The sequence below is a fragment of the Rhipicephalus microplus genome, chromosome 8 (genome assembly GCF_043290135.1).
Source record: "Rhipicephalus microplus isolate Deutch F79 chromosome 8, USDA_Rmic, whole genome shotgun sequence".
Classification (NCBI taxonomy): Eukaryota; Metazoa; Arthropoda; class Arachnida; order Ixodida; family Ixodidae; genus Rhipicephalus; species Rhipicephalus microplus.
The window spans coordinates 16,862,266-16,877,167 of NC_134707.1; the positions used below are offsets into that span (position 1 = coordinate 16,862,266).

A 14,902-nucleotide genomic window follows, 5' to 3' on the forward strand; every position below is an offset into this window, starting at 1 on the left:
TGTAATAGGCATGCCAGCAATTTACAGGTAGGTAGTTGGTGACTATAACAGTTCTGCTTATTTTATTTGCTGCACACGTTCGAGATATAGAACGAAAACGACACATCACAGTACGCAGTGAATAGGCGTCTATGGGCAGTAAACTAATATAGCGCAAAACGCATGAAACCTAAGCTGCTACTGCTTCCATGCTGTTAATGTTATTATTGAAGTGTACCGTAACACTCGAAGCAATATAGTGCTTCGAGTGTTACGGCACACTTCAATAATTCGTTCGAATAGGAACAATAGGGACAATATTACAAGGCTGATGTTGACTTTGCTATGTGCAAATTTTTTCGCCAACCTAGCTAAACTTTTCGTCAAATATCGGCAGAAACGCTGTGATACTGTAACATGGTTCACCGAGATTTTACCACTGCGAACGCGAAAAACGCGGTTATAAAGACAGAACACCCGACTTTTGATAGACATGCCGTTAACAGCAGTTAACAACTACCACCACGGTACAAGGTCACTAGGAAAAGGATTGCTGTAGTGTTTTATTAACCTTTTTGCAGTGCAACACACCAGCTAAATCGTTCAACATGTTGCGCATCGTTTTTCTACAAAGGCAGCTTCACGACAATCCATTACGTAACGTTCGAGGACAACTGTCTACGACGCGACAGCAGCGACACATATGTGTATGACCTTTGAGCACGATGCACATGAGTGTGTTTATAGTAAACAAACGCGTCAGCACGCGCATCAGAATGAGAGTTTCAGGCAGTTAAGATAAACGAAAAGACTCAACCTTTTTACGGTCGTCTCTCTTCGGCACGGTCATGGTGATTGCGTATAGTGAGGGTGACGGAGACCTTGAAATCTACTGTGCGCCGATAATCGCTTCCAAAGCGCAGTGCTGACAAAAAACGCGATTGCCTTCGCGCTGTGTGCCGACAGCAGCTGTTACCGCTTGCCCGCTACGCTGGTGACATCACTGAAACAGCTCACATATCTTGGCGGCAACCCGCATAAGACATTTGCGCGATCAACTCGAGCGATTTCGTACGATGTGAAGAAATTCTCAGAACATATGACTCGCTACGGATCGCGCAGCTACCGCAGTCGTTACGTTGGTTGTCAAACCACAGTAAACCGTTCGTTCGAAATGGGATCTTTACACACGCGAGAGTACGAACAACTGTTAGAATCTAGTTGGTTTCGCTAGAGTGTACTAGAACAAGGGGAGTGCCCGGACCGGCCGCAGCACCAATGCATTAAAAGTGAAGCCCAAACGGGGTCAAATCCGCTAGTGGCGCTGCGATCGGTAGTCTGTGACCTGTCGTCGTTTTAAGAGCCGTGCGCAGCTCCGCCGAAGTGGTCGAGGGGTAGAATGCTCGCATCCCACTAAAAAGACCCAGGTTCGAATCACCGCTGTGACCATAGATTTTTTTTTTAATTTCACGTGTACAACTGTATTGTTTGGCTTTTTTTTTAAATATGCCTTCAGTTTCTACATATTGCTACAAAACATTACGCGAGATATGAAGTAAAGGAGAAAAAAACTTGACAGCAAGCGCATTTATTTGCAGCGCCACCGCACGGGATTCAACGAAAACTTAAAAGCATAGCTTGCGAGATTTTAGCGAATAAAAGAGAGACGGTGTGCTTTCACTCGCCTGCGGTCGCCGCCCACTGGCTCGCTTAAAAAAAGAAAAAGAAAAACTGAAAGTAAACGATTTTCAGTCGGCGGGAAGTCGCGAAGGTTTGAATACTGGTAAAGCAGCGATGTTCTGTCTGCTCGAGTAAAGCGATCACGAGGTGTGCGGAAAGAGGTGAACGTGTTGATATTTTGGATACATATGTAGTATTCCTGTACAACTGATATTGCGAACATATATCTTATAATTATGGCCGCCCTCAGCGAAAATAAATGATGCAAACCAATGCTTGTGTTTTGCGGGCGCATCTATATGTGATCGGCGCGCTTTTTGTTGTATTTAGCTTTTGCGTCATTGGCGCCTGCATCGTTTTCAACTCTCTCAGCGGCAGCTAAACGGCAAAACTAAAGCGCGCCGGTTGCCTGTGCTTTTGATGAAGTAGTATTGAAATACAAATGTACTTTTCTTGTACAACTATTTTTTGTCAACGTATACATTTTGTCTTTTGAAAGCATATTTAGTGGTGCACACTTTGTGCATACGGCCGATGGTCACTAGCGTTTATTGTAGGGATGGGGTGGCACGGAACAGTGCTTAAGACGCGTGACACAAGGTAAGAATGACAGATACGTCATGACCATTCCAGTAGTGTACCAACCAGGCCTGCCCATTACAGTTGTAAAGGAATCGGTTTTGATGTCAATGGCACAGTGGTGATTGATGTGCACGAGGCTGCTGACCCGCAGATAAGGATCGCATCCCGATCTCGACAGTTGCATTTCGATGGCGTGGAAATGATAGAGGCCTGCGTTCTTAGATGTAGGCGCTAAGAACCACAGGTGGTCGTAATTGGGAGAGTGCTACACTGAATACGGCGAGCCTCACGCGGTATATAGTTTTATCACGCAAAACCATTGTCGTCGTCGTCGTTGTTGTTTTGTTTTGTTGAAAGTGCGTTGGTTCTATTCAGACGTGATGCCAAAAATGTAGACATGAAATGATCCGCGGTTGCATGGTAGCTACGGGAGTTTTCGCAGTCAGGCTTAAATGTGAGGTCTCCTAATCCTAAGTATAGCGTGCTATGCCGAAGGCAAGCAAGTGGTCGTGGTTTGTTTTGTCTTGTTAGTGACGTACATAAAAAACACGCTAGCACATAGTACAAAATCATTCGTTGAACGCGTATCCGCATAAGTTGTGTTCAACTGGCGAAGAAGTCATAGGTGTACAGCAAACAATGAATGAAATTTCTCTGTATTTGCGTTGAGATTTCGAAAGGAGACGACTTGCATACGCAATTGCACGGTCGTTGCCCCGCTGAGTTTGCGCCAAAACTGCACCAATGCCGTGACTACACGTGTCTGTGCGCGCTTCTGTAGGAGCATCGGGGTCGAAATGCGCAAGAATAGGGTTGTCGTGAGAGTGGTAATTAGTTGAGAGAAGGCGTCAGTTTGAAGAGGGCCCCAATGAAATGGGGCATCTTGTTTGAGAAGGTCGGTAAGTGGCCGTGCGAGTGCCGCAAAGTTTTCACGAACCGCCGAAAGTAGGAGCAGAGGCCCACGAAACTGAGAACATCATGGACAGAGCGGAATATTATAGAATGGTAGAAAGGCGTTCAAGGTGTGTGGCGAAGGTGGGTGAGAAGTTATCACGTCATCCAAGTAGCACAAGCACGTCGCCCATTTAAATCCTTGAAGTAGCGTATCTGTCATTCTCTCGAAGGTTGCCGGGGCATTGCAGAGGCCAAACGGCATGACCTTGAATTGGTAAATGCCGTCAGGGGGTAACGAATGCAGTTGTCTCACGATCCATTTCGTCTACAGCAATTTGCCAGTAGCCAGATCGGAGGTCGGGAGATGAAAAGAAGGTGGCGCCATGCAGACAGTCAAGTGCGTCGTCAATACGGAGAAGAGGGTACACGTTTTTTTTTTCGTAATTTTTTTGAGGTGCCGATAACTAGCGCAGAAACGCCAGGAGCCGCTTTTCTTCTTTACCAAGACCACTGGGAAGGCCCAAGGGCTCGACGATGGCTCGATGGTGTCTTTCGTTGGCATTTTGGCCACTTCCTTTTGAATCACTGCTCGTTCTGATGCGGACACGCGGCAAGGCCGACAGTGGATAAGCGCAGAGTCACCATTGTTAATTAGGTGCTTGACAATATTAGTCTGGCCCAAGGGATGACCACGGATACCAAAAATGTCACCGTGATCGAGTCCGAAACCTGACAGAGAGCATCGGCCTGATCAGGCGAAAGGTCTGATCCAATCATACTTCGAAAATGGCTTCGTCAGAACTGGGTAACCGTGAGACGTCTACCGATTCGGTAGACGCCTATACCCGAGTAGCCGACTGATTTAGTGCAGTCGTCTGCCGTGCAGCAGTGTCGCCGAAAAGGTCACGGATCGTCTCCTTGAAAGTGTCCCAGCTGGCAATGTCGACTTCGTGCGTCTCGAACCACAACAAACGCAGTAAATGTCACACTATATATTCTACGTAGAGGAAATTTGGTTTAGCCTTGTGAGCTTGACATTTCAGTAACGTGTTCGAATAACCTACAGGAACCACATCTGCAGTGGGCCATCAAGGTAAAGAAACACGTTGGCGAGCATGAGTGTCGGGCCCACCTATAGCCGGCGCTGATCTGTTCGTACACGTTAAGGCACTTGTCAACGTCAAAGCGTGCCCCGCCATGGTGGTCCAGTAGCTAAAGTACTCGGCTGCTGACCCACAGGTCGCGAGATCGAATCCCGGCTGCTGCGGCTGCATTTCCCATGCGGTCTGAAATGATGTAGGCCCGTGTGCTAAGATTTGGGTGCACGTTAAAGGACCCCAGGTGGTCGAAATTTCCGGAGCCCTCCACTACGGCGTCTCTCATAATCATATCGTGGTTTTGGGACGTTAAACCCCCCATATATATCTAACGTCAAAGCGATCTATATATCCTGGAAATATGCCAGGATCACGAGCAGGAGGTATACGACAACGTAGGTAGGAGTCACAGAAGAGGCGGGTGGTGAAGACGATGTTCCTTGAACCTGTGACATGGTTGGACCCGTGATGATACGTCCGAAGTGGAGCTTCGTGATGGGTACAGGGAAGAGCCAGCAGCTCCACCACAAATATGTCACGTAAAATGACTATTCGCGAGTGTAATAACACCGAACCACACAGAGCACAGCAAGCACGGCGGGCAAGTCAGTCCATTCTTTCGTTGTCATCTTCTGATCGCTGATATGTCAGCTACGTAGCACTGCACGAGTACTCCCAATGCACATCGAAACCGAACTTTCAATGAATTTGTTTTGATGGCCACTTCTTCATTTATAAACAACCCTGGCTCCTTACGAGCACCTGCTCTGTTTTCTTTGTTGTGCAGACTTCCGCCTAGATGGCTGTGCACGATTCAAGGCTTTGACAAAGAATCTCAGTCTTGTCAGCACATAAAAACCTACCACTCGTGCCGTGACATGTTCACGGTGCTCCTCGCATCCAATTAGTTTTGCTTTTTTCACCTTCAGAAGCTCTATCACATCCATGATGCTGTCATGGTGCACGCGGCGAGTGCTAAAACATTCAGTGAAAGTGTCTTCGAGAAAACCAATAAAGTTGGACAAGGTCGAAGATGGGTACAAAAGGCCCCCGTAATCACACTGTTGTGTGAACTGTGCGATAGCACTTTCAGATTCTCGTGAAGTCAACAAGTCGTTTTCGCAAGCAGAACAGTGCAACGGCACGATGCATTTCCTTGCAACATACCCGCTTATGTAGTGGACCAGTCTGCGGTCACTTCTGACAGACACGTATGCCTCATGGTCACTCTCATGTGTCACCACATCATCCAACATGTCGTTTTCATTGCTTTCAAAGTGAATTTCATCTAGTGCATGAGTGAAGCCGGAGGTCTGCGGTGGCGGTGACGGAGGCGAGCACAGTATAGGGGACAAAAGAGAGTCAAGTGTGCCAGGAGTCACATTGCCCTTGTCCGGCGAGCGCACAAGGTTGCAAAAGCTGATGCATGCCATTGTGTCGAGGAACTGCTGCGGCGTAGGATGATCATTATTCCCGCTGCACTGCCGCACTATACCAAAAGTGTTCTCCAGGGGGTCTTGGTTGAGCCGGGCTGTCATCAGGTAGGCATAGCCTACTTCCGTCGTCAGGTATTCCAGCAATAGCAAGGTGCTTTTGATGGTTACTCGAAACCCTGCTGCTGTGGACTGACTAAGGAAGCCCCGCGTGCCTTTTACGTGCGACTCCCATTCAGTCAAGTACGCAAGAAAGGTGTAGAGGCAGTCGACCGCACTTGAGTTCAACCGCAGCGCTACTCTCGCGTACCGAGAGGACATGATGTTGATGATGCTGTTTATCATCCTGCATAAAATAAAAGAAAATAAGAAGAACGTTACTCTCTGCACGCCGTTTTATGTATTTGTACGTGTGCAAGATAATTTTACCAAGACCGCGCAATGCACATCACACTGCATGCCATCGTGGGGATTCGTGCCTCACTATTTCAGGTGCATGAAGGTGTCGCCAAATTAATAGTATGATATAATTATGCTGTTTGGTTTACGGACAGATGTACACTGAGTACAACTTAGCACAGGTAACGTTGCGAAATTTACTACTAAGTTTGAAAGAAACGCTGGGGGTTTGGGCGACAAGAAACGCAGTAAATGCCACATGTTATAATCTGCGTAGAGAAAATTTGTTTTATCCCTGTGAGCTTAACATTCTAGTAAGATGTTCGAATAACCTATAAGAGCGTTTTATGTGGTTTCGGAACATGCCACAGGCTTCCCTTGCAGCATGTTCGAAGTGTCCTGCAATATATCACAAGGAGAACAAAACGCCGTAGTAATGAGGTGTCCGTTGACGACAGTTCCTAGGCTTGCCGTTTCAGGTGACTCTGATATATACACACACTCAGCACGGTACACTCGCTCTAGTGTATATTGCATGCTCAAGTGCCCAGCTGTGCAAACATATATGTCCTTCTACTTCCCTCTTCAAACATATCGTAAGCTTTGCTGTTAATACCAACACAATTAGGATGTCGGACACACTTACTCAAAGAACCGCAAAGTCGCCTGTATGCAGCTGCGTCTCGACGGTTCGACATCTTGTTGGTAGAACCGCAGACCACGGGTCACTTGTGGACCGAACAATTGGTAGGCGTAGGGGACGCGCATCTTCTCAAAGTTGTTCGGATTGAGGTGGGCCTCCCGTATGCCATGCATCACGCGAAGTGTCACGATGCTCCCATCCATTGCGTAGACGTCTTTGACAGCGTCCAAGGAGACCTGAAACATAAATCATATGTAATTGAAACTAGTTCTAACAATTGATGGGGAAGTTCGAATTATGTTGTAAAACCCGGAAACTCTTCAACTAGAGGAAGTAATTTTATGGCTCTTCAAGGGCTCAAATATTTAACGAGGCAACGAATAAAAAATATCAGGTCATCGTTAATGCCACCAATCTAATCCTGCGTATGTGAAAATCTGCTAGGGGGTTCTGACATGAAGCCTCCTCTAATGTCACCCGGACAAAAATGGAACCGTTTCCGGGCGAGGTTTCCATAACAAGTGAATTCATGATATGTAAAGACGCGGTAAACGAAGGAAGTTACCGTGTGAGCACGGGCGGATCTAGCCACTTATTTGAGATGGGAGGTCACATTAAGTAACACAGGAGGGGGGGGGGGGGGCGTGGTAATGAATTTTTCTTTTTACTAGCAGAAAAACCTCTTCGTTGTGCCAACACTGTTACTATGTGCTCACAGGGGTTCCACTCATTTGTCCTAATTGGTGATAGGAGGTGGACTGCGAGCATTGAATTGAGGGGGAGGAGCGCTGACAGAAATTTAGGGAAGGAAGGCGATCGCCCCTGTTCCCCCCCCCCCCTTCCCCTGGATCCGCCACTAAGGCCGATGCACAAGCTTGGAAGGAGACGGTTACTGCCATGAAATCATGAAACGAAACATCGCCGCACGCTTCATACGGTACGTAAAAGGTCGACTACCGAGTCCAATGCTCAATGCCGGTAGGTGGCGTGCGGCTTCGTCAAACGAAAGCTAACGTCGTAAGAAGTATAGACTTTTCCACTGAAGGCTGCCGGAGCGCCGCCATAGTCCTCTTTGTGGGCTGTTGTTACCATGAGTGACACTCCCCCCCCCCCTCCAAGAAAAAAAAAGGAAAAAAAAAATGTCTGCTGAACTTGAGATGTCGGATTTAGGGCTCCCATGCAACAGCCCAGAAGGGACGGGGTCCTCGATCCTCTCCATTCAAAAAACAATAAAAGAAAAGAAAAGGTTTGTAGACGTTTTAGTGCGACAACGTTAGAACTGTATCTACAAAATAAAAAAAGAATCCTGTGTTCGAGTGGGTTTGGCGGACAAATTCGTACAGTTTACGAATCTCGGATCATTCCCGACTCTTCCTCCTGCTGAGCAAAGGCCTTTCCTTAGCATATAGCAATAGTTTATTGTAAAGTGTCAAAATAATGTTATATATATATATATATATATATATATATATATATATATATATATATATATATATAACCATATATAACCACCGTGCACCATATATATGGTGCACGGTGTGTCCAAAGTAGTGAGAAAGAGCCTCGAGTCGTTGATAGTGCTATCGGTCCGATTTCTGTGTGTTGCTCATTGTTCTCGTTAGCGAGTGAGCAGAGAGTGTTCCGATAGACCGTTTTAGGCAGATATTTTGTGCACGTGGCAAGGTTTTATTTGCGAGACACCATGGATCTCGAGAAGTTAGTAGGTCTCGGTGAAAAGATGGGTGGCCTCGTGGCATATATATATATATATATATATATATATATATATATATATATATATATATATATATATATATATATATATATATATATATATATACGTGTGTGTGTGTGTGTGTGTGTGTATACTTGATTTGGCGATGTTCCAGAATTAGCGAACGAATTTGTCCGCCAAACCCACTCGAACACAGGATTCTTTTTTATTTTGTAGATACAGTTCTAACGTTGTCGCACTAAAACGTCTACAAACCTTTTCTTTTCTTTTATTGTTTTTTGAATGGAGAGGATCGAGGACCCCATCCCTTCTGGGCTGTTGCATGGGAGCCCTAAATCCGACATCTCAAGTTCAGCAGACATTTTTTTTTCTTTTTTTTCTTGGAGGGAGGGGAGGGGGAGTGTCACTCATGGTAACAACAGCCCACAAAGAGGACTATGGCGGCGCTCCGGCAGCCTTCCCAGTTTGTTTTCCTCAACTGTAGTGAGTGAGTGCTATCTTACATTGACATTTACCCAATGAACCAACTGGACGCGAAGCATACATTTCTCAACGAAGTGTATCTCCATAACATAAACGCAAAAATTATCGGAAAGCATTCGTTCAAGTTCTATAACAAACACACAACAATAAAACAACAGAAGAAAAAGGAATAAATGGGAGCTTGAAAACCTACCAGCCCATCTGGAGTGTTGAAGTCGTGGAGGAGCAAGTTGTTGCGAAGACACTTTATGAGATGCGGAAAGTCCGAAAGGAAGTGGACGTAGCGACTGCTGTCTTTGGGATGCCTCATTCTGCATTGAATGTTCTCAGACGTTGCTTCGATTCCAAGTACCTTCCACATCTTCCTGTTCCATGTCGCACCGTCGCAAGTGACAAAGTCCACGAAAAGACCGGCATCTTCTGCAAGCAATACAGCCTCCACTAGAATTTTCGCGAGGAGCTCTCCTTTAACGTTCCCGTGTGTTGCGAATACTGCTAATACTTGTGTCCACTTGCCGGTGAAAGGTGCAAACATAATCACCATGCCATGGTCGCATGGCTCACATTTATCTTTTTTTGATGTAAAATGGCCTAAATCAACCAAACCTTCAATAGTGGCGGCGGATGTGACTGACAAGTGTTCAGATAGTTTCATTTCATCAATTAGCAGCCCTCCGTGTCGCTTAAAGGCGTCCATAGATCTCGTCTTTTTTTTTAGAGCACTCAGGACCCTTGTGCAGAAACCGAACCCTGTCTTGTACGAGCTCAAATATTTCCTCAAGGTGTCTTCACTTGGTAGGACTAAGATCTTGTTGCTTCTCATGTATTTGTAAAGCTTTGGACTTTTCATCTTCATGAGCAGACACTCTAAGATCCAATTCTGAGTGAATTTTAATCCCCTGGTACTCGCTCGTTTGGAAGCGCGGAAAAAATGAAGTGCTGCTTCTCTTTGTTTTGGAGGCATGTCAGCAATACTTTCTTCAAAAGTGCCTTCCTTTATAGCTTTGTTCTGCTTCACCATTTCTCTCAGTTTTGATTTCAAGTTTGACACCCGTCCAAGCAGTCGGCGATTTTGCTGTCTCAAGGTTTTCGTTTGGCGACAAATGGCTCGCTTTGCAGAAGTGGCACCAGTAGCAGCAGTGGTACGCATCACCTTACATTTTTTCCTAATCAGGGACAGCCTTGCCTTGGCGCATGGACGGCATTTTACACCTGCACAGTTAAAAAAAAAAGGTCTGATTACATGTTTACGCCCCACAGACAGACACACACAGACGCCTACCCACAAACAGTCGCATTAACGCACACAAACATATGCACGCACGCACCGTCAACCATCAAGCTTTCTCGATTTGAGAGGAGTAATGGGAAGAACATTAACTCACAGTAGTGTTAAACAGTGATAAATTTCACTCGAGTTCTTTTTCTTTTATTTTCGTGATAATAATTGCACACATGAAATGTAAACTTGTGCGATCTTTTTTTTTTATACCTCTGTAAGAGAAACACCCCTGCCCGTTAGCAATTAAAACATGCAAATGGAAATAAGATGTGCATATTAATGTCGTTTCCTTGCATATATTTTGACAACTCGTTCAAAATCACCATAAATTTTATCAAAACGTCCCTCTCCTATACGCTTTAATTTAAGCTCTGTCCGTATCGGTGAAGTACATAGACCTACTTACCTCCGTTAGGTACAACACCTTCACAGCTTCTGCTGTAAAACGCTCCTCCATGGCATCTGAAGTTCCGTCCAGAGGCAAATGTCTCAAGTGGGCCATCATTAGGTTCATTTTTCCTTATGGAGCCAGGGCATACAGAAGCTGCGTCGATTTTTTGCATATGTTCCTCTGCCTGTGCGAAAGATAGAGCCCGTTTTTCGTCGTAAGGACTGCCGTTTATATGTGTTCGGCAGAGAAGTCCGTCTTCTTCTTCTTTCAGGAATATAACTTTGTCATGGGATATTTCTGAAGGCGGTATTAGTGTGGAGGTGACATAGAAGACACCATCAACATGCGGGAACTGAAGGGCTGTCCATCTGGAGGTTGACGGCATCGTCAGTGTAAGAAGGGAACGTCTTCCTTCATTCGTGGTACCGCCTTGTGTCTCCGAATTGCAGTCCATCACGGGATGCGCTGCCGACTTCACACACTTTGCATGCCTCTCTGTCAAGCTCGCAGCGCTAGAGGACCTTTTTTTCTCTTCGCACTTGGTCATTGATGGCCCGGGGGCATCTTGTTTGGCATGCTGACGACTTGTCGAATTATTAGTCACCTGGTCACCCCCGTCGGAACGTTGTTGTCCACTCAGTATAACAGGCACTGCTCCGACTGCAAGCTTTGGCCGGTCACGGGGCAACCTGACCTCTCTACCGCCTATAATGTGCACGAAGTCTCGAAGCAGATGATGCGGCTCGAAATGTGCCTCGCAGACCACACTTGAACTTTTCATGTGCCCTCTTGGCAAGCGTAAGCTGTACTCCCATTTCTCCCTCAGGGTCGGAGATGTTGGAACGGCGAATAGCGAACACTTACTGCCTTCAGTAGATCCTATGTAGGTAACCCCGCAGCCGGGCACACAGCAGTTGCCCTGCCGCTTTGGTTTCATTTGCGAAAGGTGTAACAGGACGTGAGACTCTCACTTGTACAGAGGGGTCCACATCTGAAGGGGAACACGCGTGTCGTCTGCTCGGCTACACCGCCAGCCCGCTGCGGCAACTATGAGGTTTCGCGCACGAGCACTGCGGACAGCGCTTTTTTATCGTCTGCCACAAAAATATGAACACGTTCACCTGTCTGTTTCCGCACACCTCGTGATAGCTTTATTAATGTTACACGCCAATATCTTACGCATTTAGTGTGAGGAGGAACACTGAAAACTCGAGCAGACAGAACATCGCTGCTTTACCAGTATTCAAACCTTCGCGACTTCCCGCCGACTGAAAATCGTTTACTTTCAGTTTTTCTTTTTCTTTTTTTAAGCGAGCCAGTGGGCGGCGACCGCAGGCGAGTGAAAGCACACCGTCTCTCTTTTATTCGCTAAAATCTCGCAAGCTATGCTTTTAAGTTTTCGTTGAATCCCGTGCGGTGGCGCTGCAAATAAATGCGCTTGCTGTCAAGTTTTTTTCTCCTTTACTTCATATCTCGCGTAATGTTTTGTAGCAATATGTAGAAACTGAAGGCATATTTAAAAAAAAAGCCAAACAATACAGTTGTACACGTGAAATTAAAAAAAAAATCTATGGTCACAGCGGTGATTCGAACCTGGGTCTTTTTAGTGGGATGCGAGCATTCTACCCCTCGACCACTTCGGCGGAGCTGCGCACGGCTCTTAAAACGACGACAGGTCACAGACTACCGATCGCAGCGCCACTAGCGGATTTGACCCCGTTTGGGCCTCACTTTTTGGATCTCGGTCCGGGCACTCCCCTTGTTCTAGTACACTCTAGTTTCGCTTTCGGATCTCTGCACCTCTGTACGCGCCTTGTTCGTAGCCATGTTCTGACACCCGCCAAATTTGATGGCGATGACAACGATGACTTCATATGGATGGTGCACGGTACAGCCGTGGGATGGTGCATACCCTCAAAGGGGACTGGGACGAAAATTGGGAGGAAGGGCGCTTAAACTTATAAACTGTCAAATTTGAACCAATCTAAAAAATAGGTATAGAGATAAAACTTTGAATAAATAAAAAAAAATGCTTACCGGATGAGCGGTAAAACCATCTCTATTTCCTGATAGAAATATATAGTGAGAAATTACAAAAAAAAACACCAATCTGAATAGCAGAATAGACTAACACGGTAGTCTTTTTATTGCTTTGATGTATTCGAACGTTGTAGAAAAGACATCTCTGGTAGCGGCAGTAACCTAATTAATTACTAAAACATTTACTACTTACTATTCCTAAATTCTAAAATGAGGCACCTAGCAGTCTTTCTCTCTGATAGGACCAGCGTCAACAAAATAAAACGATATGGTCAGTTCAAATTTTGTTGCAAAAGATGCACAACGGAGATGCCTTGACTTCAGCTTTGTTTAATGAAGTAATAATTCAGTTGTAGAACTGCCCGGTGTCATCATCATCGTCAGCTTGACTACGCCCTCTGCAGGGCAGATGCCCCTCCCATGTTCCGCCAGTCAACTCAGTGCTGTGCTTGCTGCTGCCACTTTATACTCGCGAACTTCCTAATCTGATCTGCCTAACTTTCTGTCTCCCCCTCACCCGCTTGCCTTCTTTAGGAATTCAGTCAGTTACCCTTTATGACCAACCGTTACCCTGCCTACGTGCTACGTGCACGGCTCATGTACATTTCTTTTTCTTGATTCCAATTATGATATCCTTACCTCCGGTTTGTTCTCTGGCCCACCATGCTCTCTTCTTGTCTCCTAAGATTACCCCTATCATATTCCTTTCCATCGCTCGCTGCACCATTCACTGTTTAAGCTGTATCCTCTTTGTAAGCCTCGAGGTTTCTGCTCCTAAATATATATAAGTACCGGCAAGATGCAGCTGTTATATGCCTTCCTCTTGACGGATAGTGGCATTATACCAGTCATGATTTGAGAATGCTTACCGAATGTGCTTCACCCCATTGTTATTCTTCTAGTTACTTCGATCGTGTTCTTCGGCTCCACTGTTACTACATGTCCTAGGCAGACGTACTATTTTACAACTTCAAGTGCACTGCTACCTATACTAAACGCTGTTCTCTTCAAGTTGTTGAACATTACCTTCATTTTCTGCAGAGCAATTTTAAGACTTATTTTTCCGCTTTTTGTCTAATTCAGTAATAATGAATTGGAATTTATCATCTGATTTACTCAGCAATGTAATACCATCGGCAAAGCGCAGGTTACTAAAGTACTCTTCATTAACTATTATTCCTAATTTTTTTCCATTATAGACCTCTCATAACCTCCTGCAAGCACGCGGTAAATAGCATTGAAAGATTGTGTCCCCTTGTTTTACACCCTTTTTTATTGGTATACTGTCGCTTTCTTTATGGAGCACTAAGATAACTTATTACAGTGATGCAGTAGATGCTAAAAATCTTCACATGTATTCAATAATACTTTGCCTATTTCACATTGCAAACAAGCGTTTCTGAACTTTAATTAATGCTGTCGCGTAAGCCGTATCTGGTAAAACTGGAAGAAGAGATCCACTTGGGGATACCGCGGCTACAGAGTCCACCATTTCGTAAAAGTGTTTTACGAAAAAAAAAATGACAGCTTCGTCTTTCGTTTCGCGGATGCTTCACTAGTAGCCGCTCAAGTCAGACTTGACAGGGGAAAAAAAACGAAAAAATTTGGTAGCTCTAAACAAACTTGATCGAGCAATGGCGTAGCCAAGTCCTTTTGCTTCGGAAACGATCTACTGCAAATACTGGCCAGCACCACATACGAACCAAATCATGTATTCCCTTCGTATGGCAACTCTTTACTGCGAATCAGTTCTCGTTGGGTAATCAAAACGTATCTCCCAGCTGATGTTTCATTTTTTTTTGCGTGCAAATGAAGTTAAGTTTAAGACATAGCATCCAAGACGCCTTAATTTCCAGCTTCAAAATATAATCTGGCACAGACGTACCTGCCCGCGGCTTCATGAGCCACTTCGATTAGCGAGCAAGGTTTGTAGTGCATGCTTGCTCATTTATTTGTTGGTTAAATAATTCTGCTAGTGCCCTCAATGCTTACATGAAGGAAGACGGGTTGGGTCATTGTGGTTTCAAAGAGAGAAAAAAATATTATTTTACTATCTTTATTACAAGATAATGCACATACCCTAACACAAAATCAGCACATTTCTTTCTTTATTCATTTCGTTTTCATATATTTTTTTGTATTTACATGCGTAAGCCATCACAGCAAGCGTAATGACCGTAGCAAGCATCGAGTTATCACGGAGAGTTAGAGCCATCACACAAAGCAGAATAAACGCGACAAAAACGAGGCACCGCAAGATCACG

General features: G+C 45.2%; 2 protein-coding genes across 6 annotated transcripts in view; both read right to left on the reverse strand.

Annotated features, from left to right (window-relative positions):
- LOC119164183 (5'-3' exonuclease PLD3-like) overlaps positions 1-14,902 on the reverse strand; it is a 145,139-nt gene that overhangs the window by 22,133 nt on the left and 108,104 nt on the right. The window contains exon 1 of one of the 5 annotated variants that reach the window (XM_075871182.1): positions 797-2,731. The exons of the other annotated variants lie outside the window; for them this stretch is intronic. Coding sequence (XP_075727297.1) covers positions 797-829 — 33 coding nt within the window. The 5' untranslated portion in view covers positions 830-2,731. Of the gene's footprint in view, positions 1-796; positions 2,732-14,902 lie in introns of those variants that run through there. 5 annotated transcript variants of the gene reach the window in all.
- Positions 2,879-12,365, reverse strand: LOC119173843 (transposable element P transposase). The gene is made up of 4 exons (XM_075871180.1): positions 10,614-12,365; positions 9,119-10,137; positions 6,711-6,943; positions 2,879-6,011 (listed from the first exon to the last, which is right to left on the reverse strand). The coding sequence occupies exons 1-4, from the start codon at positions 11,533-11,535 to the stop codon at positions 4,985-4,987; spliced, it is 3,201 nt and encodes a 1,066-aa protein (XP_075727295.1). The 5' UTR covers positions 11,536-12,365; the 3' UTR covers positions 2,879-4,984.

Excerpts from the sequence above, each read along its gene's own strand:
- LOC119173843 (XM_075871180.1), bottom strand. The coding sequence starts at position 11,535 with ATGAAACCAAAGCGGCAGGGCAACTGCTGTGTGCCCGGCTGCGGGGTT. Across the intron at positions 10,138-10,613 it reads AGGTGTTGTACCTAACGGAG|GTGTAAAATGCCGTCCATGC; the intron begins GTAAGTAGGTCT and ends TTAACTGTGCAG. Across the intron at positions 6,012-6,710 it reads GCGACTTTGCGGTTCTTTGA|GATGATAAACAGCATCATCA; the intron begins GTAAGTGTGTCC and ends TATTTTATGCAG.